The sequence below is a fragment of the Myiozetetes cayanensis genome, unplaced genomic scaffold (assembly GCF_022539395.1).
Source record: "Myiozetetes cayanensis isolate MyiCay16 unplaced genomic scaffold, myiCay2020 scf237, whole genome shotgun sequence".
NCBI classification, from domain to species: domain Eukaryota; kingdom Metazoa; phylum Chordata; class Aves; order Passeriformes; family Tyrannidae; genus Myiozetetes; species Myiozetetes cayanensis.
Window position 1 is genome coordinate 24,479 of NW_026087453.1, and position 27,987 is coordinate 52,465.

Sequence of the window (27,987 nt, forward strand, 5' to 3'; positions counted from 1 at the left end):
GAGGAGGGGGAGTGGAGAGGTAGAGGGGAAATTGAGGAAATTTGGGGAAAAAATCGGGAAATTTGGGAAGAATCGGGAAATTTGGGAAGAATCGGAAAATTTGGGAAAAAATGGAGGAATTTTGGGTAAATTTGGGGGAATTTTGGACAAAAATGGGGATTTTGGGGGGATTTGGGATGGAAATGGGGGGTGGGGAGGGGAGAGAGGAGGGGAGGGGGAATTTGGAGGTATTTTGGGAAAAATCGGAAATTTGGGAAGAATCGGGAAATTTGGGAAGAATCGGGAAATTTGGGAAGAATCGGAAAATTTGGGGAAAAATGGAGGAATTTTGGGGTAAATTGTGGGAATTTTGGGCAAAAATGGGGAATTTTGGGGGATTTGGGGTGGAAATGGGGGTGGGGGGAGGGTGAGAGGAGGGGAGGGGAAATTGGGAAATGGGGAAATTTGGGAAAAATGGGAATTTTGAGGCAAAATGGAGGAATTTTAGGGAAAAACGGGAAATTTGGGGGAAAAGTCGGGAAATTTGGGGAAAAATGGGGAATTTTTGGGGAAAAATGGGGATTTTTGGGGATTTGGGATGGATTTGGGGTGGAAATGGGGGTGAGGGGAGGGGAGAGGAGGGGGAGGGGGAAAATTGGGGGGAAATGGAGGAAAATTGGGAAAAAATCAGGAATTTTGAGGAAAAATGGGGGAATTCTGGGGAAAAATGGAGGAATTTGGGGAAAAATGGAGGAATTTTGGGCAAAAATGGAGGAATTTTGGGGAAAAATGGAGGAAATTTGGGGGGATTTGGGGAATTTTGGGGGGAAATGGGCGTGGGGTGGGGATTTGTCCCCAAATTTGGGGGTTCCAGGGAGTAAAATGGGGGATTTGGGGCCCGAATGAACCAAAAATGGGGATTTTTAGGGGTTAAAAAATGGGATTTGGGGCCCGAAAGTCCCAAAAATTGGGATTTCCAACCCTTTTGGGGGTAAAAAAGTGGGATTTGGGGCCCGAAGGAACCAAAAATGGGGATTTTTAGGAGTAAAAAGTGATATTTTAGTCCTGATTATCCCCAAATTTGGGGTTTTCCAGGGGGGAAAAAAAATGGGATTTGGGTCCCGATCCTCTCAAAATTCAGGATTTCTGACCCTTTTGGGGTCCAAAAAAGGGGGTTTTTGGGTCCCGATTGCTCCAAAAATCGGGATTTTTAGGGGAAAAACCTGGGATTTGGGTCCAAATCACTCCAAAAATGGGGATTTTTAGGGATTAAAAAATGGGATTTCGGTGCTGAATGTTGCAAAATTCAGGATTTTTGTCCCTTCTGGGTTCAAAAAAAGTGGGATTTGGGTTCCGATTGCTCCAAAAATCGGGATTTTTGGGGGAAAAACCTGGGATTTAGGTCCAAATCATTCAAAAAATGGCAATTTTGGGGTTAAAAAATGCGATTTTCCTGTTTTTCTCCCTAAATTTTGGGTTTTTTACGTCCCCAGAGCCGCCTGCAGCGCCGGGCCCGCGCCCTGGCCCGGGAGCGAGCGGAGCGGGAATTCGGGAGCGCCCCCCAAATCAAACCCTGGGGACCAAAATTTGGGTCCAATTATGCCAAAAATTGGGATTTTGGGGGTTAAAAAAGGGGATTTTTAATCCTGATAGAGCCCAAATTTGGGGTTTCCAGGGGGAAAAAAATGGGATTTGGGTCCCGAGCCTCCCAAAATTCGGGATTTTGGGGTCAAAAAAAGGGGGATTGGAGTCCTGATTGTCCCAAAATCCAGGATTTTCATCCCTTTTGGGGTCCAGAAAAATGGGATTTGGGTCCCAATCGTCCCAAAATTGAAGATTTCTGTCCCTTTTGAGGTCCAAAAAAATGGGATTTGGGCCCCAATCCTCTCAAAATTCAGGATTTCCGACCCTTTTGGGGTCCAAAAAAATGGGATTTGGGTCCTGAATGTCCCCAGAAATTGTGGTTTCGAGCCCTTTTGGGGTCAAAAAAAGTGGGATTTGGGTCCCGATTGCTCCAAAATTCGGGATTTTGGGGTCAAAAAAAGGGGGATTGGGGTCCCGATTGCCCCAAAAATTGGGATTTCCAGCCCTTTTGGGGTCCAAAAAAATGGGATTTGGGTCCCAATCCTCCCAAAAATTGGGATTTCTGTCCCTTTTGAGGTCCAAAAAAATGGGATTTGGGTCCCAATCGTCCCAAAATTCAGGATTTCCAACCCTTTTGAGGTCCAAAAAAATGGGATTTGGGTCCTAATCCTCCCAAAATTCAGGATTTTTGTCCCTTTTGGGGTCCAAAAAAATGGGATTTGGGTCCCGATCCTCCCAAAATTCAGGATTTCCATCCCTTTTGGGGTCCAAAAAAAGGGGATTTGGGTCGTGAATGTCCCCAGAAATTGTGGTTTCGAGCCCTTTTGGGGTCAAAAAAAGTGGGATTTGGGTCCCGATCCTCCCAAAAATTGGGATTTTTGTCCCTTTTGGGGTCCAATAAAAGGGGTTTTTTGGGTCCCAATTGCTCCAAAAATGGGGATTTTTAGGGGAAAAAGGGGATTTTAATCCCAAATATCCCTAAATATCCCTAAATTTTGGGTTTTTTATCCCCCCAGAGCCGGCTGCAGCGCCGGGCCCGCGCCCTGGCCCGGGAGCGAGCGGAGCGGGAATTCGGGAGCGCCCCCAAATCAAACCCTGGGATTTGGGGTCCAATTATCCCAAAAAAGGGGATTTTGGGGGTTAAAAGTGATATTTTAGTCCTGATTATCCCCAAATTTGGGGTTTCCAGGGGGGAAAAAAATGGGATTTGGGTCCCGATCCTCTCAAAATTCAGGATTTCTGTCCCTTTTGGGGTCCAAAAAAAGGGGGTTTTTGGGCCCCGATTGCTCCAAAAATGGGGATTTTAGGGTTAAAAAATGTGATTTTCCCGTTTTTCTCCCTAAATTTGGGTTTTTTTGTGTCCCCAGAGCCGGCTGCAGCGCCGGGCCCGCGCCCTGGCCCGGGAGCGAGCGGAGCGGGAATTCGGGAGCGCCCCCCACTCCTTCGTCTTCCCCAAGGGCAGGGTCGGGAGGAGCCTCCGCGGGCTCTGCCGGGACCTGCGCAGGGTCCTCGAGCCCTTCACGGCCAGGGCACTCCAGGTAACAAATTTGGGGTTATTTTGGGCTATTTTAGGGGTTTTTGTGGGGTTTTGGGGGTCAGGGTCGGGAGGAGCCTCCGTGGGCTCTGCCGGGACCTGAGCAGGGCCCAGGCCCTCCAGGTACCCAAATTTGGGGTTATTTTGGGTTTTTTGTGGGGTTTTTGTGGGAATTTGGGGGGGTTTTGTGGGTTATTTGGGTTTTTTGGGGGGGTTTTTGGGGGTCAGGGCAGGAGGAGCCTCCGTGGGCTCTGCCGGGACCTGAGCAGGGCCCAGGCAATCCAGGTACCAAATTTGGGGTTATTTTGATTTTTTGTGGGATTTTTGTGGGATTTTGTGGGTTTTTGTGGGATTTTAGGAGGTTTTTGGGTTTTTGGGGGGATTATTTGGGGTTTTTGGGGGTCAGAATGAGGAGGAGCCTCCATGGGACCTGCGCAGGGTCCTCAAACCCTTCACGGTCCAGGCCCTCCAGGTACCCAAAATTTGGGGTTATTTTGATTTTTTTGTGGGATTTTTGTGGGATTTTGTGTGGTTTTTGTGAGATTTTGTGGGATTTTTGAAGGGTTTTGGGGGGTTTTGGGGGGGCAGAATGAGGAGGAGCCTCCACAGGACCTGCACAGGGTCCTCGAGCCCTTCACAACCCGGACCCTCCAGGTACCCAAAATTTGAGGTTATTTTTGGTTTTTGGGGGTTTTTTGTGGGATTTTAGGAGGTTTTTGGGGGTTTTTGGGGATATTTGGGGTTTTTGGGGGGTTTTAGGGAGTCAGGGTCGGGAGGAGCCTCCGCGGGCTCTGCCGGGACCTGAGCAGGGCCCGGACCCTCCAGGTACCAAATTTGGGGTTATTTTGATTTTTTTGTGGGATTTTTGTGGGTTTTTGTGGGATTTTTGTGGGATTTTAGGAGGTTTTTGGGTTTTTTTGGGGTATTTTGGGGTTTTTGGGGGGTTTTAGGGGGTCAGAGTCAGGAGGAGCCTCCATGGGACCTGTGCAGGGTCCTTGAGCCCTTCACGGCTCGGGCACTCCAGATAACAAATTTGGGGTTATTTTGGGCTTTTCTGGGTTTTTTTGTGGGGGTTTTGTGGGGGTTTTGTGGGATTTTGGGAGGTTCTGGGATTATTTGGGGGGTTTTAAGGGCTCAGGGTCAGGAGGAGCCTCCATGGGACCTGCACAGGGTCCTTGAACCCTTCACGGCCAGGGCACTCCAGGTACCCAAATTTGGGGTTATTTTGATTTTTTTGTGGGATTTTTGTGGGATTTTAAGAGGTTTTTGGGGATTTTGGGGTATTTTGGGGTTTTTGGGAGGTTTTGGGGTTAGGGTCAGGAGGAGCCTCCGTGGGCTCTGCCGGGACCTGAGCAGGGTCTGGACCCTCCAGGTACCAAAAATTTGGGTTATTTTGATTTTTTTGTGGGATTTTTGGGGATTTTTGTGGGATTTTAGGAGGTTTTTGAGGTTTTTTTGGCGTTATTTTTGGTTTTTTTGGGTTTTTTTGTGGGATTTAAATTTTATTTATTTTAATTGAATTTTTTTTTTTAATTGAGTTTTAATTGAGTTTTATATTTTAGTTTTTATTTTTTGAATATATCTGATTTTTAAATGAGATTTTATTTTTTAATCGCGCTTTATTGTTTAAATTGAATTTTATTTTTGAATTAAATTTGACTTTTCAATTTTATTTTTTAGTTCCGTTTCATATTTGAATTCCTTTTTTTTAATTTTATTTTTTAATTAAATTTTACTTTTTAATGTTATTTTTTAGTTCCGTTTCATATTTGAATTCTTTTTTTTAAATTTTATTTTTGAATTAAATTTTACTTTTTAATTTTATTTTTTAGTTCCGTTTCATATTTGAATTCTTTTTTTTAATTTTATTTTTGAATTAAATTTGACTTTTCAATTTTATTTTTTAGTTCCGTTTCATATTTGAATTATTTTTTTTTATTTTATTTTTCTTTTAATTTCTATTTTTTATTTTATTTTTTATGTTATTTTTTATTTTATTTTATTTTTTATTTTATTTTTATTTTATTTTTTATTTAATTTTTTTCTTTTATTTTTTATTTTAATTTTATTTTTATCCTCAAAAATTCTCATTTTAACTCGCCCTTTCCTTTTTCACCCACTCCAATTTCCCACCTTAATTTTCCATTCATCCCTTTCACTTCTCCTTTTTTTCCCTATATTTCAATTTTTTTCCTTAATTAAACTTTCCTTTAATTTCCTTCTTTCTCCCTTATTTTTCTTCAATTTATTTCTATTTTTCAACCTTTTATTTTAATTTAATTCCCATTTTTTTCCAGGTGCGGGCCAAGAACTCCCTGCGGGATTTGGTGGCCGTGGCCGGACCTTTGGGGGTCTCCCATTTCCTGGTGCTCAGCAAGACCCCCACCAGCATCAACCTCGTGAGTTTGGGGACCCCTCCCCAAAAATTTGGGGGATTTTGGGTCATTTTGGGTCATTTTTGGGGGATTTTGGGTCATTTTTGGGAGTGTTTCGGTCATTTTTTGGGGGATTTTTGGGGATTTTGGGGTCATTTTTGGGGGTCTCCCATTTCCTGGTGCTCAGCAAGACCCCCACCAGCATCAACCTCGTGAGTTTGGGGACCCCTCCCCAAAAATTTGGGGGATTTTGGGTCATTTTTGGGGGATTTTGGGTCATTTTTGGGAGGTTTTGAGTTGTTTTTTGGGGGGATTTTGGGGGGATTTTGGGGGGTCTCCCATTTTTGGTGCTCAGCAAGACCCCCACCAGCATCAACCTCGTGAGTTTGGGGACCCCTCCCCAAAAATTTGGGGGATTTTGGGTCATTTTGGGTCATTTTCAGTCATTTTTTGGGGTATTTTGAGTAATTTTTTGGGGGGATTTTGAGTCATTTTTGGGGGGTTTTGGGTCATTTTTGGGGGTCTCCCATTTCCTGGTGCTCAGCAAGACCCCCACCAGCATCAACCTCGTGAGTTTGGGGACCCCACCCCAAAAATTTGGGGGATTTTGGGTCATTTTGGGTCATTTTCGAGTCATTTTGGGGTTTTTGGGGATTTTTGGTCATTTTGGGGATTTTGGGTCATTTTGGGGGCTCTCCCATTTTTTGGTGCTCAGCAAGACCCCCACCAGCATCAACCTCGTGAGTTTGAGGACCCCTCCAAAATTTAGAGATTTTGGGTCATTTGGGTCATTTTGAGTCATTTTTGGGGTATTTTGAGTTGTTTTGGGGATTTTGGGTGATTTTGGGGGTCTCCCATTTCCTGGTGCTCAGCAAGACCCCCACCAGCATCAACCTCGTGAGTTTGAGGACCCCCCAAAAATTTGGGGGATTTTGGGTCATTTTGGGTCATTTTTGGGGGATTTTGGACCATTTTTTGGGGGATTTTGGGTCATTTTTGGGGGGATTTTGGGTCATTTTTTGGGGGTCTCCCATTTCCTGGTGCTCAGCAAGACCCCACCAGCATCAACCTCGTGAGTTTGGGGACCCTCCCCAAAAATTTGGGGGATTTTGGGTCATTTTGGGTCATTTTTGGGGATTTTGGTCATTTTGGGTCATTTTGGGGATTTTGGGTCATTTTTGGGAGTTTTGAGTTGTTTTTGGGGATTTTGGGTCATTTTGGGGGGTCTCCCATTTTTGGTGCTCAGCAAGACCCCACCAGCATCAACCTCGTGAGTTTGAGGACCCCTCCCCAAAATTTGGGAGATTTTAGGTCATTTTGGGTCATTTGTAGTCATTTTGGGAATTTTGGGTAATTTTTAGGGGATTTTGAGTCATTTTGGGGATTTTGGGTCATTTTTGGGGGGTCTCCCATTTCCTGGTGCTCAGCAAGACCCCCACCAGCATCAACCTCGTGAGTTTGAGGACCCCTCCCCAAAAATTTGGAGATTTTGGGTCATTTTGGGTCATTTTGGGTCATTTTGGAGTCATTTTTGGGGGATTTTGGTCATTTTTGGGGGGATTTTGGGTCATTTTTGGGGGTCTCCCATTTCCTGGTGCTCAGCAAGACCCCCACCAGCATCAACCTCGTGAGTTTGGGGACCCCTCCCCAAAAATTTGGGGGATTTTGGGTCATTTTGGGTCATTTTTGGGGGTATTTTTGGGTCATTTTGAGTCATTTTGGGGGATTTTGGGTCATTTTGGGGGATTTTGGGTCATTTTGGGGGCTCCCATTTCCTGGTGCTCAGCAAGACCCCCACCAGCATCAACCTCGTGAGTTTGGGACCCCTCCAAAAATTTGGGGATTTTGGGTCATTTTCAGTCATTTTTGGGTTTTTTTTAGGTCATTTTTGGGGAGTTTTCGGTCATTTTTGGGGGATTTTGGGGTCATTTTTTGGGGAGGGTCTCCCATTTCCTGGTGCTCAGCAAGACCCCCACCAGCATCAACCTCGTGAGTTTGGGGACCCCACCCCAAAAATTTGGGGGATTTTGGGTCATTTTAGGTCATTTTGTGTAATTTTGGAGAAATTTTGAGTAATTTTTTGAGGGATTTGGGTCATTTTTGGGGATTTTTGGGGGATTTTGGGGTCATTTTGGGGGGGTCTCCCATTTCCTGGTGCTCAGCAAGACCCCCACCAGCATCAAAACCTCGTGAGTTGGGGGACCCCCCCCCAAAAATTTGGGGGATTTTGGGTCATTTTGGGTCATTTTTGGGGGATTTTGAGTCATTTGGGGGGGTTTTGAGTCATTTTTGGGGGGTTTTGGGTCATTTTGGGGGGGGTCTCCCATTTCCTGGTGCTCAGCAAGACCCCCACCAGCATCAACCTCGTGAGTTTGGGGACCCCTCCCCAAAAATTTGGGGGATTTTGGGTCATTTTGGAGGAATTTTGAGTCATTTTTGGGTCATTTTTGGGAGGTTTTGAGTCATTTTTGGGGGGTCTTGGATCATTTTGGGAGGGTTTTGGGTCATTTTTTGGAGGATTTTGGGTCATTTTGGGTCATTTTTGTGGGGTCCTGGGTCATTTTTGGGGGGTTTTGGGTCATTTTTGGGGGGTCTTGGATCATTTTGGAGGAATTTTCAGTCATTTTTGGGGGATTTTCCGTCATTTTTGGGAGGTCTTGGGTCGTTTTTGGTGGGTCTTGGGTCATTTTGGGGGGCTTTTGAGTCATTTTTGGGAGGTTTTGGGTCATTTTTGGGGGGGTCTTGGATCATTTTGGGAGGGTTTTGAGTCATTTTTGGGTGCTCCTGGTTCATTTTTTGGGGGGTCCCAGAACATTTGGGGGGTTTCTGGTTCATTTTTGGGGGGTCCTGGCTCATTTTTGGGGCTCCTGGTTAAATTTGGGGCCTCCTGATTCATTTTTTGGGGGGCTCCTCCCTCATTTTTAGGGGGTCCCAACTCCCCCCCCTCCCCCAGCCCCAAATGATGAAAGAATTTGGGCTGAATTGGGGCCTTTTTGGGGTCGTGATGCTCCAAAGTAAACGCTCTGATGGCTCTGGGGGTTTTTTGGGGGGAGGGTCCCCAAAATTTGGGATTTCCCCCAAATTCCTTGGAATTGAAACTTTTTTCCTTCTTTCCCATCCCCCAAAAAAAAAAACCCAAATCCACAGAAACTTTTTCGGCTCCCCGGGGGTCCCACCCTGACCTTCCAAAGTGCTCCAGGTGCGTTTTGGGGGATTGGGGGTTTGGGGGTCCTGGAGGGTTTTGGGGGATTTTGGGGGTCTTGGGGGATTTTGGGGGTCCTGGAGGGGTTTTGGGGGATTTGGGGGATTTTGGGGGTCCTGGAGGGATTTGGGGATTTTGGGGGTCCTGGGGGGATTTGGGGGATTTTGGGGGGTTCTGGGGGGATTTTGGGGAGATTTGGGGGTCCTGGGTGGGATTTTGGGGGTCCTGGAGGGGTTTTGGGGATTTTGGGGGATTTTGGGGGTCCTGGAGGGGTTTTGGGGAGATTTGGGGGTCTTGGGGGAGATTTGGGGGTCCTGGGTGGGATTTTGGGGGTCCTGGAAGGGTTTTGGGGGTCTTTGCCCCACCCTGACCTTCAGAGTGCTCCAGGTGCGTTTTGGGGGATTTGGGGGGTTTTGGGGGTCCTGGGGGATTTTAGGGGGTCCTGGAGGGGTTTGGGGGTCCTGGAGGGGTTTTGGGGTGATTTTGGGGTCCTGGGTGGGATTTTGGGGGATTTTGGGGGTCCTGGGTGGGATTTTGGGGAGATTTGGGGGTTCTGGGTGGGATTTTGGGGAGATTTGGGGGGTTTTGGGGGCATTTTGGGGGTCTTGGAGGGGTTTTGGGGGTCCTGGAGGGGTTTTGGGGCGTTTTTGGGGGCATTTTGGGGGTCTTGAGAGGATTTTGGGGATCCTGGAGGGGATTTTGGGGAGATTTGGGGGTCTTGGAGGGGTTTGGGGGTCCTGGAGGGGTTTTGGGGGATTTTGGGGGTCCTGGGTGGGATTTTGGGGGTCCTGGAGGGGTTTTGAGGTGATTTTGGGGGTCCTGGGGGGGATTTTGGGGGGTCTTGAGGGGATTTTGGGGGTCCTGGAGGGGTTTTGGGGGTCCTGGAGGGGTTTTTGGGGTTATTTTTGAGGGTTTTTTGGGGTGCTTTTGAGGGGTTTCTGGAGGGATTTTTAGGGTTATTTTTGAGGTATTTTTTGGTGTTTTTGAGGCGTTTCTGGCGGGATTTTTAAGGTTATTTCTGAGGTATTTTTGGGTGTTTTTGGGGTGATTTTGAGGTGATTTTTGGGGTGTTTTTGAGGCGTTTGTGGAGGGATTTTTAGGGTTATTTTTGAGGTAATTTTTTGTGGTTTTGAGGGGATTTTTAGGGGTGTTTTTGAGGCGTTTCTGATGGGATTTTTAGGGTTATTTTTGAGGGATTTTTGGGGTGTTTTTTAGGGATTTTTTGGGGTGCTTTTGAGGGGTTTCTGGCAGGATTTTTAGGGTTATTTTTGAGGGATTTTTGAGGTGTTTTTGAGGTATTTTTGGGGTGTTTTTGAGGTGTTTCTGGAGGGATTTTTAAGGTTATTTCTGAGATAATTTTGGGTGGTTTTGAGGGGATTTTTAGGGGTGTTTTTGAGGTTGTTTTGAGGAGTTTCTGGTGGGATTTTTTGGGGGATTTTTTGGAGGTTTTCTGGGCTGGTTTTTTGGGATATTTTCAGGATATTTTGGGATGATTTTGAGGTGATTTTTGGGGGTGCTTTTGAGGGGTTTCTGGTGGGATTTTTAGGGTTATTTTTGAGGGTTTTTTGGGGTGTTTTGAGGGATTTTTGGGGGTGTTTTTGAGACGTTTCTGGCGGGATTTTTAGGGTTATTTTTGAGGGATTTTTTGGTGGTTTTGAGGGGATTTTTAGGGGTGTTTTGGAGGAGTTTCTGGTGGGATTTTGGGGGGGATTTTTTTGAGGTTTTCTGGGCTGGTTTTTTGGTATATTTTGGGGATATTTTAGGATATTTTGGTTTAATTTTTTCCTCCCCAGTATTCCCTGATCCGAGATGTGGTCTCAGCGCTCCGGAGGCACCGGATGCACGAGCAGCTCTGGGGGGGTTTGGGGCTGCTTTTTTTGGGATATTTTGGGGATATTTTGGGATGATTTTGAGGTGATTTTTGGGGTGTTTTTGAGGTGTTTCTGGAGGGATTTTTAGGGTTATTTTTGAGGATTTTTTGGGGTGTTTTTGAGGGATTTTTTGGGTGTTTTTGAGGGGTTTCTAGAGGGATTTTTGGGGATTCTTTTTGAGGGGTTTTTGGGGTGTTTTTGAGGTATTTTTTGGGAGTGTTTTTGAGGCGTTTCTGGCGGGATTTTTAAGGTTATTTTTGAGGGATTTTGGGGGTGTTTTGAGGTGTTTCTGGCAGGATTTTTGGGGGGATTTTTTTTGAGGTTTTCTGGGCTGGTTTTAAGGTATTTTTGGGATATTTTGGGGATATTTTAGGATATTTTGGTTTAATTTTTTCCTGGTCAGTATTCCCTGATCCGGGACGTGGTCTCAGCGCTCCGGAGGCACCGGATGCACGAGCAGCTCTGGGGGGGTTTGGGGCTGCTTTTTTGGGATATTTTGGGGATATTTTAGGATAATTTTCCCCCTCTTTTCCTGGTCAGTATTCCCTGATCCGGGACGTGGTCTCAGCGCTCCGGAGGCACCGGATGCACGAGCAGCTCTGGGGGGGTTTGGGGCTGCTTTTTTGGGATATTTTCAGGATATTTTGGGATGATTTTGAGGTGATTTTTGGGAGTGTTTTTGAGGCATTTCTGAAGGGATTTTTGGGGTGTTTTTGAGGGATTTTTTAGGGTGATTTTGGGGTGATTTTTGGGGGTGTTTTTGAGGGGTTTCTGGAGGGATTTTTAGGGTTACTTTTGAGGTTTTTTTGGGGTGATTTTGAGGGATTTTTGGGATGTGTTTTTGAGGGGTTTCTGGTGGGATTTTTAGGGTTATTTTTGAGGGGTTTTTGGGGTGTTTTTGAGGGGTTTCTGGCAGGATTTTTAAGGTTATTTTTGAGGTATTTTTTGGTGTTTTTGAGGTGATTTTGAGGGGATTTTTAGGGGTGTTTTAAGGAGTTTCTGGTGGGATTTTTGGGGATTTTTTTAGGTTTTCTGGGCTGGTTTTTTGGGATATTTTCAGGATATTTTGGGATGATTTTGGGATGATTTTTGGGAGTGTTTTTGAGGGGTTTCTGGAGGGATTTTTAGGGTTATTTCTGAGGTATTTTTTGGTGTTTTTGGGGTGATTTTGAGGGGATTTTTAGGGGTGTTTTGGAGGAGTTTCTGGAGGGATTTTTAGGGTTATTTTTGAGGTATTTTTTGGGGTGTTTTTGAGGGATTTTTGGGGGTGTTTTTGAGGTGTTTTTGAGGGATTTTTGGGGACGTTTTTCAGGTGTTTCTAGTGGAATTTTTGGGATGTTTTTGAGACGTTTCTGGTGGGATTTTTAGGGGTGTTTTGAGGTGTTTCTGGGCTGGTTTGGGGCTGGTTTTAGGAGCTTTTTAAAGCAAATTTTAAGGGGGTTTTGGGAGGATTTTGGGGATATTTTGGTTTAATTTTCCCCCTCTTTCCCTGGTCAGTATTCCCTGATCCGAGATGTGGTCTCAGCGCTCCGGAGGCACCGGATGCACGAGCAGCTCTGGGGGGGTTTGGGGCTGCTTTTTTTGGGATATTTTCAGGATATTTTGGGATGATTTTGAGGTGATTTTTGGGAGTGTTTTTGAGGGGTTTCTGGAGGGATTTTTAGGGTTATTTTTGAGGTATTTTTTGGTGTTTTCAAGGTGATTTTGAGGGGATTTTTAGGGGTGTTTTGGAGGAGTTTCTGGTGGGATTTTTTAGGGTTATTTTTGAGGGATTTTGGGGGTGTTTTTGAGGGATTTTTTGGGTGTTTTTGAGGGGTTTCTGGAGGGATTTTTAAGGTTATTTTTGAGGTATTTTTGGGTGGTTTTGAGGGGATTTTTAGGGGGCGGTTTTGAGGCGTTTCTGGAGGGATTTTTAGGGTTATTTTCAAGGTATTTTTTGGTGTTTTTGGGGTGATTTTGAGGGGATTTTTAGGGGTGTTTGGGAGGTGTTTCTGGCAGGATTTTTGGGGGGATTTTTTTGAGGTTTTCTGGGCTGGTTTTAAGGTATTTTTGGGATATTTTGGGGATATTTTAGGATATTTTGGTTTGATTTTTTCCTGGTCAGTATTCCCTGATCCGAGATGTGGTGTCCTCGCTCCGGAGGCACCGGATGCACGAGCAGCTCTGGGGGGGTTTGGGGCTGCTTTTTTGGGATATTTTGGGGATATTTTGGGGTGATTTTGAGGTGATTTTTGGGGGTGTTTTTGAGGGGTTTCTGGAGGGATTTTTAGGGTTATTTTTGAGGTATTTTTTGGGGTGTTTTTGAGGGATTTTTGGGGGTGTTTTGGAGGAGTTTCTGGAGGGATTTTTAGGGTTATTTTTGAGGGATTTTTGGGAGGTTTTTGAGGCATTTCTGGAGGGATTTTTGGGGTGTTTTGGAGGGATTTTAGGGGTGTTTTTGAGGGGTTTCTGGAGGGATTTTTGGGCTGTTTTTGAGGGATTTTTGGGGTGTTTTTTAGGTATTTTTGGGGATGTTTTTCAGGTGTTTCTGACAGGATTTTTGGGGGGATTTTTTTGGAGGTTTTCTGGGCTGGTTTTCGGGGGGTTTTTTGGGATATTTTCAGGATATTTTGGGATAATTTGGGATGGTTTTTTCCTCCCCAGTATTCCCTGATCCGAGATGTGGTCTCAGCGCTCCGGAGGCACCGGATGCACGAGCAGCTCTGGGGGGGTTGGGGCTGCTTTTTTGGGATATTTTGGGGATATTTTAGGATATTTTAATTTGATTTTTTCCTCCCCAGTATTCCCTGATCCGGGACGTGGTCTCAGCGCTCCGGAGGCACCGGATGCACGAGCAGCTCTGGGGGGGTTGGGGCTGCTTTTTTGGGATATTTTGGGGATATTTTAGGATGATTTTGAGGTGATTTTTGGGGGTGTTTTTGAGGGGTTTCTAGAGGGATTTTTTGGGGATTCTTTTTGAGGGGTTTTTGGGGTGTTTTTGAGGTATTTTTTGGGAGTGTTTTTGAGGCGTTTCTGGCGGGATTTTTAAGGTTATTTTTGAGGGATTTTGGGGGTGTTTTGAGGTGTTTCTGGCAGGATTTTTGGGGGGATTTTTTTTGAGGTTTTCTGGGCTGGTTTTAAGGTATTTTTGGGATATTTTGGGGATATTTTGGGATAATTTTTCCCCCTTTTTTTCTGGTCAGTATTCCCTGATCCGGGACGTGGTCTCAGCGCTCCGGAGGCACCGGATGCACGAGCAGCTCTGGGGGGTTTGGGGCTGGTTTTTTGGGATATTTTGGGGATATTTTAGGATATTTTGGTTTAATTTTCTCCTCCCCAGTATTCCCTGATCCGGGACGTGGTCTCAGCTCTCCGGAGGCACCGGATGCACGAGCAGCTCTGGGGGGGTTTGGGGCTGTTTTTGGGATATTTTGGGGATATTTTAGGATATTTTGGTTTAATTTTCTCCTCCCCAGTATTCCCTGATCCGGGACGTGGTCTCAGCGCTCCGGAGGCACCGGATGCACGAGCAGCTCTGGGGGGGTTTGGGGCTGTTTTTTTGGGATATTTTCAGATATTTTGGGATATTTTGGTTTAATTTTCTCTCCTCTTTTCCTGTTCAGTATTCCCTGATCCGAGATGTGGTCTCAGCACTCCGGAGGCACCGGATGCACGAGCAGCAGTTCTCCCACCCCCCCCTGCTGGTGCTGAGCAATTTCGGGCTCCCCCAGATCCACGTCAAGCTGATGGCCGGGATGTTCCAGGGGATGTTCCCGGCCCTCAACGTCCACAAGGTGAGTGGATTCGGGAATTTTTCCTTTCTTCTTCCCTTCTTTTCCTGATTTTCTTCTCTTTTTTCAATTTTTTCTTTCCTTCCTTTTTTTTTCTGCTCTCTCCCTTTGTTTCCCTTCCTTTTTCTTCTCTTTTCCTTTTCTTCCTCTTTCCCTTTTGCTTTTCCTTTTCTTTTTCCTCCTCTTCTTTTCCTTTTCCTTTTCCTTTTCCTTTTCCTTTTCCTTTTCCTTTTCCTTTTCCTTTTCCTTTTCCTTTTCCTTTTCCTTTTCCTTTTCCTTTTCCTCCCTTTTCTCTTTCCTTTCCTTTTCCTTTTCCTCTTCTTTTTTTCCTTCCCTTTTCCTTTTCCTCTTCTTCTTTTTCCTTTCTTTTCCTTTTCCTTTTCCTTTTCCTTTTCCTTTTCCTTCCCTTTTCCTTCTCTTCCTTTTCCTTTCCTTTTCCTTTCCCTTTTCCTTTTCCTTTTCCTTTCCTTTTCCTTTTGCTTTTCCTTTTCCTCTTTTTCCTTCCCTTTTCCTCTTTTTCCTTCCCTTTTCCTTTTCCTTTTCCTTTTCCTTTTCCTTTTCCTTTTCCTTTTCCTTTTCCTTTTCCTTTTCATTTTCCTTTTCCTTTTCCTTCTCCTTTCCCTTCTCCTCCTTTTTCCTTCTCATTTTCCCTTCTCTTCTCTTCCCTTTTCCCTTTTTTTTCTTCTCCTTTCCCTTCCCTTCTCCCCTTTCCCTCCCCTTCCTCTCTCCTTCCCATATTTTCCCTTCCCCACCCCTCCATTTTCCCTCCCCCCCCCCATTTCCCATCCCATTCCCTGTTTTCCCCAGTTTTATCCCATTTTTTCCCCCCTGGGCAGGTGAATCTCAACTCCATCCGCCGGTGTTTGCTCCTCACGCTCGACCCGGACTCGCAGCTCCTGCACTTCCGACACTAGTGAGGATCCCACCCCCTTCCCAGCACATTCCCAACCCATTCCCGTTATCCCAGCACATTCCCGTTATCCCAACCCCATTCCTATTATCCCAACTCCTTTTCCAGCCCCATTCCCATTATCCCAGCTCCATTCCCTTTATTTCAGTCCCATTTCCCAGCCCCATTCCCGTTATCCCAGCCCCATTCCCGTTATCCCAACCCATTCCCGTTATCCCAACCCCATCCCAGTCCCATTCCCCTTATTCCAGTCCCATTCCCGTTATCCCAACCCATTCCTATTATTCCAACCCATTCCTATTATCCCAACCCATTCCCGTTATCCCAACCCCTTCCCAACCCCATTCCCGTTATCTCAACCCCTTTTCCAGCTCCATTCCCATTATTCCAGTCCCATTTCCCAGCCCCATTCCCATTATCCCAACCCATTCCCATTATTCCAGTCCCATTTCCCAGCCCCATTCCCGTTATCCCAACCCTATCCCAGCCCCATTCCTGTTATCCCAACCCCATTCCTATTATCCCACCCCATTCCCAACCCCATTCCCGTTATCCCAACCCCATTCCCATTATCCCAACCCCATTCCCGTTATCCCAACCCCATTCCCATTATCCCAACCCCATTCCCGTTATCCCAGCCCCATTCCCAGCTCCATTCCCGTTATCCCAACCCCATTCCTGTTATCCCAGCCCCATTCCCATTATCCCAACCCCATTCCCAGCCCCATTCCCATTATCCCAACCCCAATCCCATTAAATTCCCAACCCCATTCCCATTATCCCAACCCCATTTCCCCTTTTTTCAATCCCATTTCCCAACCCCTTTTCTAGCTCCATTCCCATTATTTCAGTCCCATTTCCCAGCCCCATTCCCGTTATCCCAACCCCATCCCAGCCTCATTCCCGTTATCCCAACCCCTTTTCCAGCTCCATTCCCATTATTTCAGTCCCATTTCCCAACCCCATTCCCATTATCCCAACCCCATTCCTGTAATCCCAACCCCATTCCAAGCCCCATTCCCATTATCCCAACCCCATTCCCATTATCCCAACCCATTTTCCAGCTCCATTCCCAGCCCCATTCCCGTTATCCCAACCCCATTCCTGTTATCCCAACCCATTCCCATTATCCCAACCCATTTTCCAGCTCCATTCCCAGCCCCATTCCCGTTATCCCAACCCATTCCCAGCCCCATTCCTGTTATCCCAATCCCATTCCCATTATCCCAACCCCATTCCCAGCCCCATTCCCATTATCCCAACCCATTCCTATTATTCCAACCCATTCCCATTATCCCAACCCATCCCAGTCCCATTCCTGTTATCCCAACCCATTCCCATTATCCCAACCCCATTCCCAGCCCCATTCCCGTTATCCCAACCCATTCCCGTTATCCCACCCCATTCCCAATCCCATTCCCATTATCCCAGCCCCCTTCCCATTGTTATCCCATTGTTATCCCATTGTTCCCATGATCCCAATCCCATTGTTATCCCATTATTATCCCATTGTTATCCCATTATTCCCATTATTCCCGTGATCCCATTCCCATTATTCCCATTATTCCCATGATCCCATTCCCATTGTTATCCCATTATTCCCAGTTCCGTTCAGGTGGTCCCGGTCGGGGTCAGTCGGGGGCTCCGGAAGCTCCTCCAGGAGAAATTCCCCAATCTCAGCCGGCTCCAGGACATCAGCGACCTCCTGATGGGGTGAGAGGGGACATTTGGGATGAGATTGGGGACATTTGGGGACACCTGGGGACATTTGGGGACATTTGGGGTGAGATTGGGGACATTTGGGGACATTGGGGACATTTGGGGTGAGATTGGGGGACATCAGCGACCTCCTGCTGGGGTGAGAGGGGACATTTGGGGACATTTGGGGACATTTGGGGACATTGAGGGCGAGATTGGGGACATTGGGGGTGAGATTGGGGACATTGGGGGACATCATTGGGGACATTTGGGGACATCAGCGACCTCCTGCTGGGGTGAGAGGGGACATTTGGGGACATTTGGGGACATTTGGGGACATTGAGGACGAGATTTGGGGACATTGGGGGTGAGTTAGGGGACATTGGGGGACATCATTGGGGACATTTGGGGACATCAGCGACCTCCTGCTGGGGTGAGAGGGGACATTTGGGGACATTTGGGGACATTTGGGGACATTTGGGGACATCAGCGACCTCCTGCTGGGGTGAGAGGGGACACTGGGGACCCTGGGGACATTGGGGACATTGGGGACATTTGGGGACATTTGGGGACATTGGGGGACATTTGGGGGGAGATTGGGGACATTTGGGGACATTTTGGGGAGATTTGGGGACATTTGGGACATTGGGGACATTGGGGACATTTGGGGGGACATTGGGGACATTGGGGACATTGGGGGGACATTTGGGGACATTTGGGGGCATTTGGGGACATTGGGGACATTTGGGGACATTGGGGACATTGGGGGACATTTGGGGACATTGGGGACATTGGGGGACATTTGGGGACATTTGGGGACATTGGGGACATTTGGGGACATTTTGGAGTGAGATTGGGGACATTGGGGGACATTTGGGGACATTTGGGGACATTTGATGACATTGGGGGACATTTGGGGTGAGATTGGGGACATTTGGGGACATTGGGGACATTTGGGGACATTTGGGGACATTGGGGACATTTGGGGACATTGGGGACATTTGGGGTGAGATTGAGGACATCATTGGGGACATTTGGGGACATTGGGGGGACATTGGGGACATTTGGGGTGAGATTGGGGACATTTGGGGACATTGGGGACATTAGGAGGACATTTGGGGACATTGGGGACATTTGGGGACATTTGGGGACATTTGGGGGACATTTGGGGACATTTGGGGACATTTTGGGGACATTTGGGGACATTGGTGACATTTGGGGACATTTTGGGGACATTTTGGGGACATTTGGGGACATTGGGGACATTTGGGGACATTGGGGACATTGGGGACATTTGGGGACATTGGGGGACATTTGGGGACATTGGGGGACATTTGGGGACATTGGGGACATTGGGGGACATTTGGGGACATTTGGGGGACATTGGGGACATTGGGGACATTGGGGACATTTGGGGACATTGGGGACATTTGGGGACATTTGGAGACATTTGGGGTGAGATTGGGGACATTGGGGGACATTTGGGGACATTGGTGACATTTGGGGACATTTGGGGGGACATTTGGGGACATTGGGGGACATTTGGGGACATCAGCGACCTCCTGCTGGGGTGAGATTGGGGACACCTGGGGACATTTGGGGACATTGGGGGACATTGGGGGACATTTGGGGACATCAGTGACCTCCTGATGGGGTGAGACTGGGGACATTGGGGACACTCTGGTGACCCTGGTGACATTGGTGACACTGTGGTGACCCTGGTGACACTGTGGTGACATTGGTGACCCTGTCGTTGTCCCCAGGGAGGTGGCCCTGTCGGAGAGCGAGGCGGAGCAGGGAGGGGACAGGGGGTGACTCTGATGACCCCAGGGTGACACTGGGGACACTGTGGTGACTCTGATGAATCTCTGGTGACACTGTGGTGACCCTGGTGACACTGTGGTGACATTGGTGACATTGCTGACCCCATGGTGACTCTGATGATCCCATGGTGACATTGCTGTTGTCCTTGTCCCCAGGGAGGTGGCCCTGTCGGAGAGCGAGGCGGAGCAGGGAGGGGACAGGGGGTGACTCTGATGAATCTCTGGTGACATTGATGACATTGCTGACCCCATGGTGACACTGTGGTCACCCTGGTGACCCCATGGTGACATTGCTGACCCCATGGTGACACTGATGACCCTGTTGTCCCCAGGGAGGTGGCCCTGTCGGAGAGCGAGGCGGAGCAGGGAGGGGACAGGGGGTGACCCTGATGAATCTCTGGTGACCCTGGTGACACTGTGGTCACTCTGGTGACACTGTGGTGACCCTGTCGTTGTCCCCAGGGAGGTGGCCCTGTCGGAGAGCGAGGCGGAGCAGGACGGGACCCACAACGTGCTGGAGCTGCCCCAGGACTGCGCCGGGAGGGGCAACAGGGGGGGACAGCAGAGTGCAGTGAGGCTGACAGAGGTGACAATGGGGACATTGGGGACATTGGGGACATTGGGGACATCCTGGGGACATTGGGGACACTGAGGGGACATTGGGGACATCAGGGGGACAGCAGAGTGCAGTGAGGCTCACTGAGGTGACAATGGGGACACTGAGGGGACATTGGGGACATCCTGGGGACATCATGGGGACATTGGGGACACTGAGGGGACATTGGGGACACTGAGGGGACATTGGGGACACTGAGGGGACATTGGGGACATCAGGGGGACACTGAGGTGACATTGGGGACATTGGGGACATCCTGGGGACATTGGGGACATCAGGTGACATTGGGGACACTGAGGTGACATTGGGGACACTGAGGTGACATTGGGGACACTGAGGGGACATTGGGGACATTGAGGGGACATTGGGGACACTGAGGGGACATTGGGGACATCCTGGGGACATTGGGGACATCAGGGGGACAGCAGAGCGCAGTGAGGCTCACTGAGGTGACAATGGGGACATTGGGGACATCAGGGGGACAGCAGAGCGCTGTGAGGGTCACTGAGGTGACAATGGGGACATTGGGGACATCAGGGGGACAGCAGAGTGCAGTGAGGCTCACTGAGGTGACAATGGGGACATTGGGGACATTGGGGACATCAGGGGGACAGCAGAGCGCAGTGAGGCTCACTGAGGTGACAATGGGGACACTGGGGACATCCTGGGGACAATGGGGACATTGGGGACATCAGGGGGACAGCAGAGTGCAGTGAGGCTGACTGAGGTGACAATGGGGACATTGGGGACATTGGGGACATCTTGGGGACATTGGGGACATCAGGGGGACAGCAGAGTGCACTGAGGCTCACTGAGGTGACAATGGGGACACTGAGGGGACATTGGGGACACTGAGGGGACATTGGGGACATTGGGGACATCAGGGGGACATTGGGGACACTGAGGGGACACTGGGGACATTGGGGACATCCTGGGGACATTGGGGACACTGAGGTGACATTGGGGACACTGAGGGGACATTGGGGACATTGGGGACATCAGGGGGACATTGGGGACACTGAGGTGACAATGGGGACACTGAGGTGACAATGGGGACATTGGGGACACTGAGGGGACATTGAGGACATCAGGGGGACATTGGGGACATCCTCGGGACATTGGGGACACTGAGGGGACATTGGGGACATTGGGGACACTGGGGGGACATTGGGGACACTGAGGGGACATTGGGGACACTGAGGGGACATTGGGGACATCAGGGGGACAGCAGAGCACTGTGAGGCTGACTGAGGTGACAGTGGGGACATTGGGGACATTGGGGACATCAGGGGGACATTGGGGACATCAGGGGGACAGCAGAGTGCAGTGAGGCTCACTGAGGTGACAGTGGGGACATTGGGGTGACAACAGGGACATTGGGGACATCAGGGGGACAGCAGAGCACTGTGAGGCTCACTGAGGTGACAGTGGGGACATTGGGGACATTGGGGACATCCGGGGGACATTGGGGACATTGGGGACATTGGGGACATCAGGGGGACAGCAGAGAGCTGTGAGGCTCACTGAGGTGACAACAGGGACATTGGGGACATTGGGGACATTGGGGACATTGGGGACATCAGGGGGACAGCAGAGCGCAGTGAGGCTCACTGAGGTGACAGTGGGGACATCAGGGGGACATTGGGGACATCAGGGGGACATTGGGGACACTGAGGGGACATTGGGGACATGGAGGTGACATTGGGGACACTGAGGGGACATTGGGGACACTGAGGGGACATTGGGGACATCAGGGGGACATTGGGGACACTGAGGTGACAATGGGGACACTGAGGGGACAGTGGGGACATCAGGGGGACATTGGGGACACTGAGGTGACAATGGGGACACTGAGGGGACAGTGGGGACATTGGGGACAATGGGGACACTGAGGTGACATTGGGGACACTGAGGGGACATTGGGGACATCCTGGGGACATTGGGGACATCCTGGGGACATTGGGGACACTGAGGGGACATTGGGGACATTGGGGACATGAGGGGGACAGTGGGGACATCAGGGGGACATCCTGGGGACACTGAGGGGACATTGGGGACACTGAGGTGACAGTGGGGACATCCTGGGGACACTGAGGGGACATTGGGGACATCAGGGGGACAGCAGAGTGCAGTGAGGCTCACTGAGGTGACAATGGGGACATTGGGGTGACAACAGGGACATTGGGGACATCCTGGGGACATTGGGGACATCCTGGGGACATTGGGGACACTGAGGGGACATCAGGGGGACAGCAGAGCGCTGTGAGGCTGACTGAGGTGACAGTGGGGACATTGGGGTGACAACAGGGACATTGGGGACATCCTGGGGACATTGGGGACATCAGGGGGACATTGGGGACATCCTGGGGACATTGGGGACATCAGGGGGACAGCAGAGCGCAGTGAGGCTCACTGAGGTGACAATGGGGACATTGGGGACATCCTGGGGACATCAGGGGACATTGGGGACATCCTGGGGACATTGGGGACATGGAGGTGACAGTGGGGACACTGAGGTGACAATGGGGACATTGGGGACATCAGGGGGACATTGGGGACACTGAGGGGACATTGGGGACACTGATGACATTGGGGACACTGAGGTGACAATGGGGACACTGAGGGGACACTGGGGACATTGGGGACACTGAGGGGACATTGGGGACATCAGGGGGACATTGGGGACATCAGGGGGACAGCAGAGTGCAGTGAGGCTGACAGAGGTGACAATGGGGACATTGGGGACACTGAGGGGACATTGGGGACATCCTGGGGACATCCTGGGGACATTGGGGACACTGAGGTGACATTGGGGACATCAGGGGGATATCCTGGGGACATTGGGGACACTGAGGGGACAGTGGGGACATTGGGGACATCTGAGGGGACATTGGGGACATCCTGGGGACACTGGGGACATTGGGGACATCAGGGGGACAGCAGAGTGCAGTGAGGCTGACTGAGGTGACAATGGGGACACTGAGGTGACAGTGGGGACACTGGGGACATTGGGGACACTGAGGGGACATTGGGGACACTGAGGGGACATTGGGGACATCAGGGGGACAGCAGAGCGCTGTCAGGCTCACTGAGGTGACAGTGGGGACATTGGGGACATCCTGGGGACATTGGGGACATCAGGGGGACATTGGGGACACTGAGGGGACATTGGGGACACGGAGGTGACATTGGGGACACTGAGGTGACATTGGGGACATGGTGGCCAGGTGTCCCCAAGGCTCACTGATGTCCCCTGTGTGTCCCCAGATCGGTCCCCGCCTGACGCTGCAGTTGGTGAAGGTGGAGGAGGGGCTGGGCCAGGGCAGCGTCCTCTACCACGGCCTGGGTGAGTAGGGGGGGTCTCACCTGTCCCCAGGGGGGTCTCACCTGTCCCCAGGTGTCCCCAGGTGTCCCCAGATGTCCCCAGGTGTCCCCAGGTGTGTCACCTGTCCCCCCTGCAGTCCACAGGAGCGAGGAGGAGCTGCAGGAGCTGCAGGAGAGGCGGGAGCAGAAGCTCCTGCTCAGGGCCCAGTTTGGGGTCTCACCTGTCCCCAGGGGGGTCTCACCTGTCCCCAGGGGGGTCTCACCTGTCCCCAGGTGTCCCCAGGTGTCCCCAGGTGTCCCCAGGTGTCCCCAGGGGGTCTCAGGTGTCCCCCCTGCAGTCCACAGGAGCGAGGAGGAGCTGCAGGAGCTGCAGGAGAGGCGGGAGCAGAAGCTCCTGCTCAGGGCCCAGTTTGGGGTCTCACCTGTCCCCAGGTGTCCCCAGGTGTCCCCAGGGGGTCTCACCTGTCCCCCCTGCAGTCCACAGGACCCCAGAGGAGCTGCAGGAGCTGCAGGAGAGGCGGGAGCAGAAGCTCCTGCTCAGGGCCCACTTTGGGGTCTCACCTGTCCCCAGGGGTCCCACAGGTGTGTCACCGGGCCCCAGGTGTCCCCAGGTGTCCCAGGGGTTCGTGGGTCCCCAGGTGTCCCCAGGTGTCCCAGGGTGTCCCCAGGTCCCCAGGGTGTCCACCAGGTGGCAGTCCACAGGACGCGAGAGGAGCTGCAGGAGCTGCAGGAGAGGCGGGAGCAGAAGCTCCTGCTCAGGGCCCAGTTTGGGGTCTCACCTGTCCCCAGGTGTCCCCAGGTGTCCCCAGATGTCCCCAGGTGTCCCCAGGTGTATCACCTGTCCCCCCTGCAGTCCACAGGACCCCAGAGGAGCTGCAGGAGCTGCAGCAGAGGCGGGAGCAGAAGCTCCTGCTCAGGGCCCAGTTTGGGGTCTCACCTGTCCCCAGGTGTCCCCAGGTGTGTCACCTGTCCCCAGGTGTCCCCAGGGGGTCTCAGGTGTCCCCCCTGCAGTCCACAGGACCCCAGAGGAGCTGCAGGAGCTGCAGGAGAGGCGGGAGCAGAAGCTCCTGCTCAGGGCCCACTTTGGGGTCTCACCTGTCCCCAGGTGTCCCCAGGTGTCCCCAGGTGTGTCCCCAGGTGTCCCCAGGTGTCCCCAGGTGTGTCACCTGTCCCCAGGTGTCCCCAGGTGTGTCACCTGTCCCCAGGTGTGTCACCTGTCCCCCCTGCAGTTCACAGGAGCGAGGAGGAGCTGCAGGAGCTGCAGGAGAGGCGGGAGCAGAAGCTCCTGCTCAGGGCCCACTTTGGGGTCTCACCTGTCCCCAGGTGTCCCCAGGTGTGTCACCTGTCCCCAGGTGTGTCCCCAGGTGTCCCCAGGTGTCCCCAGGTGTGTCACCTGTCCCCAGGTGTCCCCAGGTGTCCCCAGGTGTCCCCAGGTGTGTCACCTGTCCCCAGGTGTCCCCAGGTGTCCCCAGGTGTCCCCAGGTGTGTCACCTGTCCCCAGGTGTCCCCAGGTGTCCCCAGGTGTGTCACCTGTCCCCCCTGCAGTTCACAGGACCCCAGAGGAGCTGCAGGAGCTGCAGGAGAGGCGGGAGCAGAAGCTCCTGCTCAGGGCCCAGCGGAGGCAGAAACAGGAGCAGGACCTGGAGAGGAAACGGCGGCTCCGCCTCCTCAACAGGTGAGGGGACAGGGACAGGTGAGGGGAGGACAGGGTGAGGAGGGGACACCACAGGAGGACAGGGAGGGGACACCACACAGAGGAGGGGACAGGGGAGACCAGACAGGGACAGGGGACAGGGACAGGTGAGGGGACAGGGACAGGGCAGGGGAGGGGACAGGGGAGACCACACAGGGGACACCACACAGGGACAGGGGACAGGGACAGGGCAGGGGAGGGGACAGGGGAGACCACACAGGGGACACCACACAGGGACAGGGGACAGGGACAGGGCAGGGGACACCACACAGGTGAGGGGGAGGGGACAGGGCAGGGGACAGGGACAGGTGAGGGGAGACCACACAGGTGAGGGGGAGGGGACAGGGACAGGGGACAGGGACAGCAGAGGGGGATAGGGGAGGGGACAGGGGAGACCAGACAGGGGACACAAACAGGGACAGGGGAGGGGACACCACACAGGGGAGGGGACAGGGGAGACCACACAGGTGAGACCAGACAGGTGAGAGAGACACAGGGGGGGACAGGGGAGGGGACAGGTGAGAGGGACAGGGGAGAGGGACGGGAGGGGTCAGGGGAAGGGACAGGGGAGACCACACAGGTGAGGGGACAGCAGAGGGGACAGAACAGGTGAGAGGGACAGGGGAGAGAACAGGGGAGGGGACAGGGGAGACCACACAGGTGAGAGACACAGGGGAAGGGACAGGGAGACCAGACAGGTGAGGGGACAGCAGAGGGGACAGAACAGGTGAGGGGACAGGTGAGAGACAGGGGAGAGGACAGGGGAGACCAGACAGGTGAGACCAGACAGGTGAGAGAGACACAGGGGAAAGAACAGGTGAGAGACACATGGACAGGTGAGAGAGACATCACAGGTGACACCACAGAGGTGACACCAGAGAGAGACACAGGTGACACTCCCAGGTGAGGGCAGTGCTGGGATCAAACCTTACCTGTCCCTCACCTGTCCCTCTCACCTGTCCCCTCCCCCTCACCTGTCCCCATCTCCCCCCCTCAGGGAGCGAAGCCTGGCCGGGATGCGGCGCCGGCAGGGCCAGGACGGGCCAGGTGACGACAAAGGTGACAGAGCCAGGCCAGGTGACGACAAAGGTGACACTGCCAGGCCAGGTGACAGAGCCAGGCCAGGTGACAACAAAGGTGACAGGGCCAGGCCAGGTGACAAAGGTGACAGAGCCAGGCCAGGTGACAGAGCCAGGCCAGGTGACAGCAAAGGTGACACAGCCAGGCCAGGTGACAGGGCCAGGCCAGGTGACAGCAAAGGTGACACTGCCAGGCCAGGTGACAGCAAAGGTGACAGAGCCAGGCCAGGTGACAGAGCCAGGCCAGGTGACACTGCCAGGCCAGGTGACAGGGCCAGGCCAGGTGACACTGCCAGGCCAGGTGACAACAAAGGTGACACAGCCAGGCCAGGTGACAGGGCCAGGCCAGGTGACACTGCCAGGCCAGGTGACAAAGGTGACAGGGCCAGGCCAGGTGACAGTGGCAGTGACAGCGACGTGGAGGACCCCGGGGCACCCGAGGGAGGGGCGGCCGCGCCCTCGGAGGACGAGGACGACGCCGAGTACTTCAGGCAGGAGGTGGGGGAGGAGCCCGACACAGGTGAGTTTGGGGGGGACACAGGTGAGGTGGGGGGGTTACAGGTGATTTGGGAGGGTTAAAGGTGATTTTGGGGGGGTTAAAGGTGAGTCTGGGGGGGTTAAAGGTGAGTTGGGGGGTTACAGGTGATTTTAGGGGGTTACAGGTGATTTGGGGAGGATTTGAGGGGATTACAGGTGATTTTGGGGGGTTACAGGTGATTTTACAGGAGGGTTAAAGGTGATTTGGGGAGTTACAGGTGAGTTTGGAGGGGTTAAAAGTGATTTTGAGGAGGTTACAGGTGAGTCTGGGGGTTAAAGATGAGTTTGGGGGTTAAAGGTGATTTTGGGGGGAGTTACAGGTGATTTTGGGGGGTTACAGGTGATTTACAGGGGGTTACAGGTGATTTGGGGGGGTTAAAGGTGAGTCTGGGGGGGTTACAGGTGATTTGGGGAGGATTTGAGGGGGTTACAGGTGATTTACAGGGGGTTATAGGTGAGTTTGGGGGGTTAAAAGTGATTTTTGGGGGGTTAAAAGTGATTTTGGGGGGGTTAAAAGTGATTTTGGGGGGTTACAGGTAATTCACAGGGTTAACGGTGATTTTGTAGGGGTTACAGGTGATTTACAGGGGGGTTACAGGTGAGTTTGGGGGGTTACAGGTGATTTTAGGGGGGGTTACAGGTGATTTAGGGGTTGATGGAGGTGGTTGATGACACCAAAATTCCTGAATTTCCGTGATTTACTTCAAAGTAAACGCTCTGACACCTCCTAAACTGCCCCTTTTCACCCCAAAATTTTCCCTTTTCGCCCCAAAACTGCCCCTTTTTCACCTTTTCTTGCCCTTTTCCTCCCCAGATTTGTTCCCCACCAAGAGGAAACGAAGCCCCTCGGGCTCTTCCCGACCCTGGAAACGACGGAAGCAGAACTGGGAGACCCCAAAATCCCACCCAAACAACCCCAAATCCCACAAAAACCACCCCAAATCCCACAAAAACAACCCCAAATCCCACAAAAACACCCCCAAATCCCACAAAAACACCCCCAAATCCCACAAAAACCACCCCAAATCCCACAAAAACAACCCCAAATCCCACCTGGGAGACCCCAAAATCCCACCCAAACAACCCCAAATCCCAAAAACACCCCAAATCCCACCCAGGACACCCCAAATCCCACCTGGGAACCCCCAAATCCCACCCAAACAACCCCAAATCCCACCCAAAGACCCCAAAATCTCCCTCTGGGGCCCCCAAATCCCCAAAAACTCCCCAAAATCTCCCTCTGGGACCCCAAAATCCCCCAAAAACTCCCCAAAATCTCCCTCTGGGACCCCAAAATCCCAACCAGGACCCCCCAAATCCCACAAAAACCCCTCAAAATCCCAGAAAAAAACCCCAAAATCCCAGAAAACCACCCCAAAATCCCAGCCCAGGCCGAAGGTTCGGGGGCAGCTCCTGGGGGGCTGGAAAAAGGGGATTTTCCAACGTCCTGGGAAATCCAGGAAGGGGAAAAAATGAACTTTGGGGGGGAGGAAAAATTGGGGAAACCCCCCCCAAAAAAATCCCATTTCCAGTGGGAAAAAAAAAGGAATTTGGGGGTTTTTTTGGGATTTGGGGGGGTTTTCCCTGGATTTTTGGGGGGTCCGAGGCCCTTCCCAAATAAAGGATGGAAAAATTCCCCCCCACCCTCAAGGTGTGTGATTTTTTGGGGGATATTTTGGGGTATTTGGGGGATATTTGGGGTATTTGGAGATATTTGGGGGTTTGGGGTATTTAGGGGTATTTTGGGGTTAGAATATTGGGGATATTTGGGGGTTTTTGGGGATATTGGGGGTATTTTTGGGATATATTTGGTGGTGCCTTTGGGGGTATTTGGGGTCCCTTTTGGGGTATTTTTGGGGTGTTTTGGGGTCCATTTTGAGGTATTTTGGAGGTCTGTTTTGGGGGTATTTTGGGGTCACTTTGGAGGTATTTGGGGGATATTTTGGGGTCCCTTTGGGGTATTTGGGGGATATTTTGGGGTCCCTGTGGGAT

The 27,987-nt window shown here is 51.1% G+C and overlaps 1 protein-coding gene across 50 annotated transcripts; it reads left to right on the forward strand.

Moving 5' to 3' along the window:
• Positions 1-79: 79 nt before the first annotated feature.
• Positions 80-27,587, forward strand: PPAN (peter pan homolog). 50 transcript variants are annotated; one of them, XM_050320418.1, is made up of 16 exons: positions 80-125; positions 2,931-3,101; positions 5,395-5,496; positions 8,620-8,662; positions 9,054-9,061; positions 14,148-14,318; positions 15,152-15,228; positions 16,831-16,938; positions 19,209-19,332; positions 22,630-22,708; positions 23,025-23,128; positions 23,634-23,862; positions 24,061-24,361; positions 25,377-25,789; positions 25,835-25,978; positions 26,810-27,587. In XM_050320418.1, the coding sequence occupies exons 1-16, from the start codon at positions 111-113 to the stop codon at positions 27,469-27,471; spliced, it is 2,751 nt and encodes a 916-aa protein (XP_050176375.1). In that variant the 5' UTR covers positions 80-110; the 3' UTR covers positions 27,472-27,587. The 50 variants fall into 50 exon arrangements, with proteins under 50 accessions (XP_050176375.1, XP_050176356.1, XP_050176358.1 ...); XM_050320399.1 differs by lacking the exons at positions 80-125; positions 2,931-3,101; positions 5,395-5,496; positions 8,620-8,662; positions 9,054-9,061 and having other exon boundaries at positions 14,146-14,318; positions 25,377-25,491; positions 25,537-25,561; positions 25,610-25,669; positions 25,706-25,789; XM_050320401.1 differs by lacking the exons at positions 80-125; positions 2,931-3,101; positions 5,395-5,496; positions 8,620-8,662; positions 9,054-9,061 and having other exon boundaries at positions 14,146-14,318; positions 25,377-25,486; positions 25,544-25,579; positions 25,610-25,627; positions 25,670-25,789.
• The last annotated feature ends 400 nt before the right edge of the window (positions 27,588-27,987 follow it).

Excerpts from the sequence above, each read along its gene's own strand:
- PPAN (XM_050320418.1), top strand. Across the intron at positions 5,497-8,619 it reads CCCCCACCAGCATCAACCTC|AAACTTTTTCGGCTCCCCGG; the intron begins GTGAGTTTGGGG and ends CCAAATCCACAG. Across the intron at positions 24,362-25,376 it reads CGGCTCCGCCTCCTCAACAG|GGAGCGAAGCCTGGCCGGGA; the intron begins GTGAGGGGACAG and ends TCCCCCCCTCAG.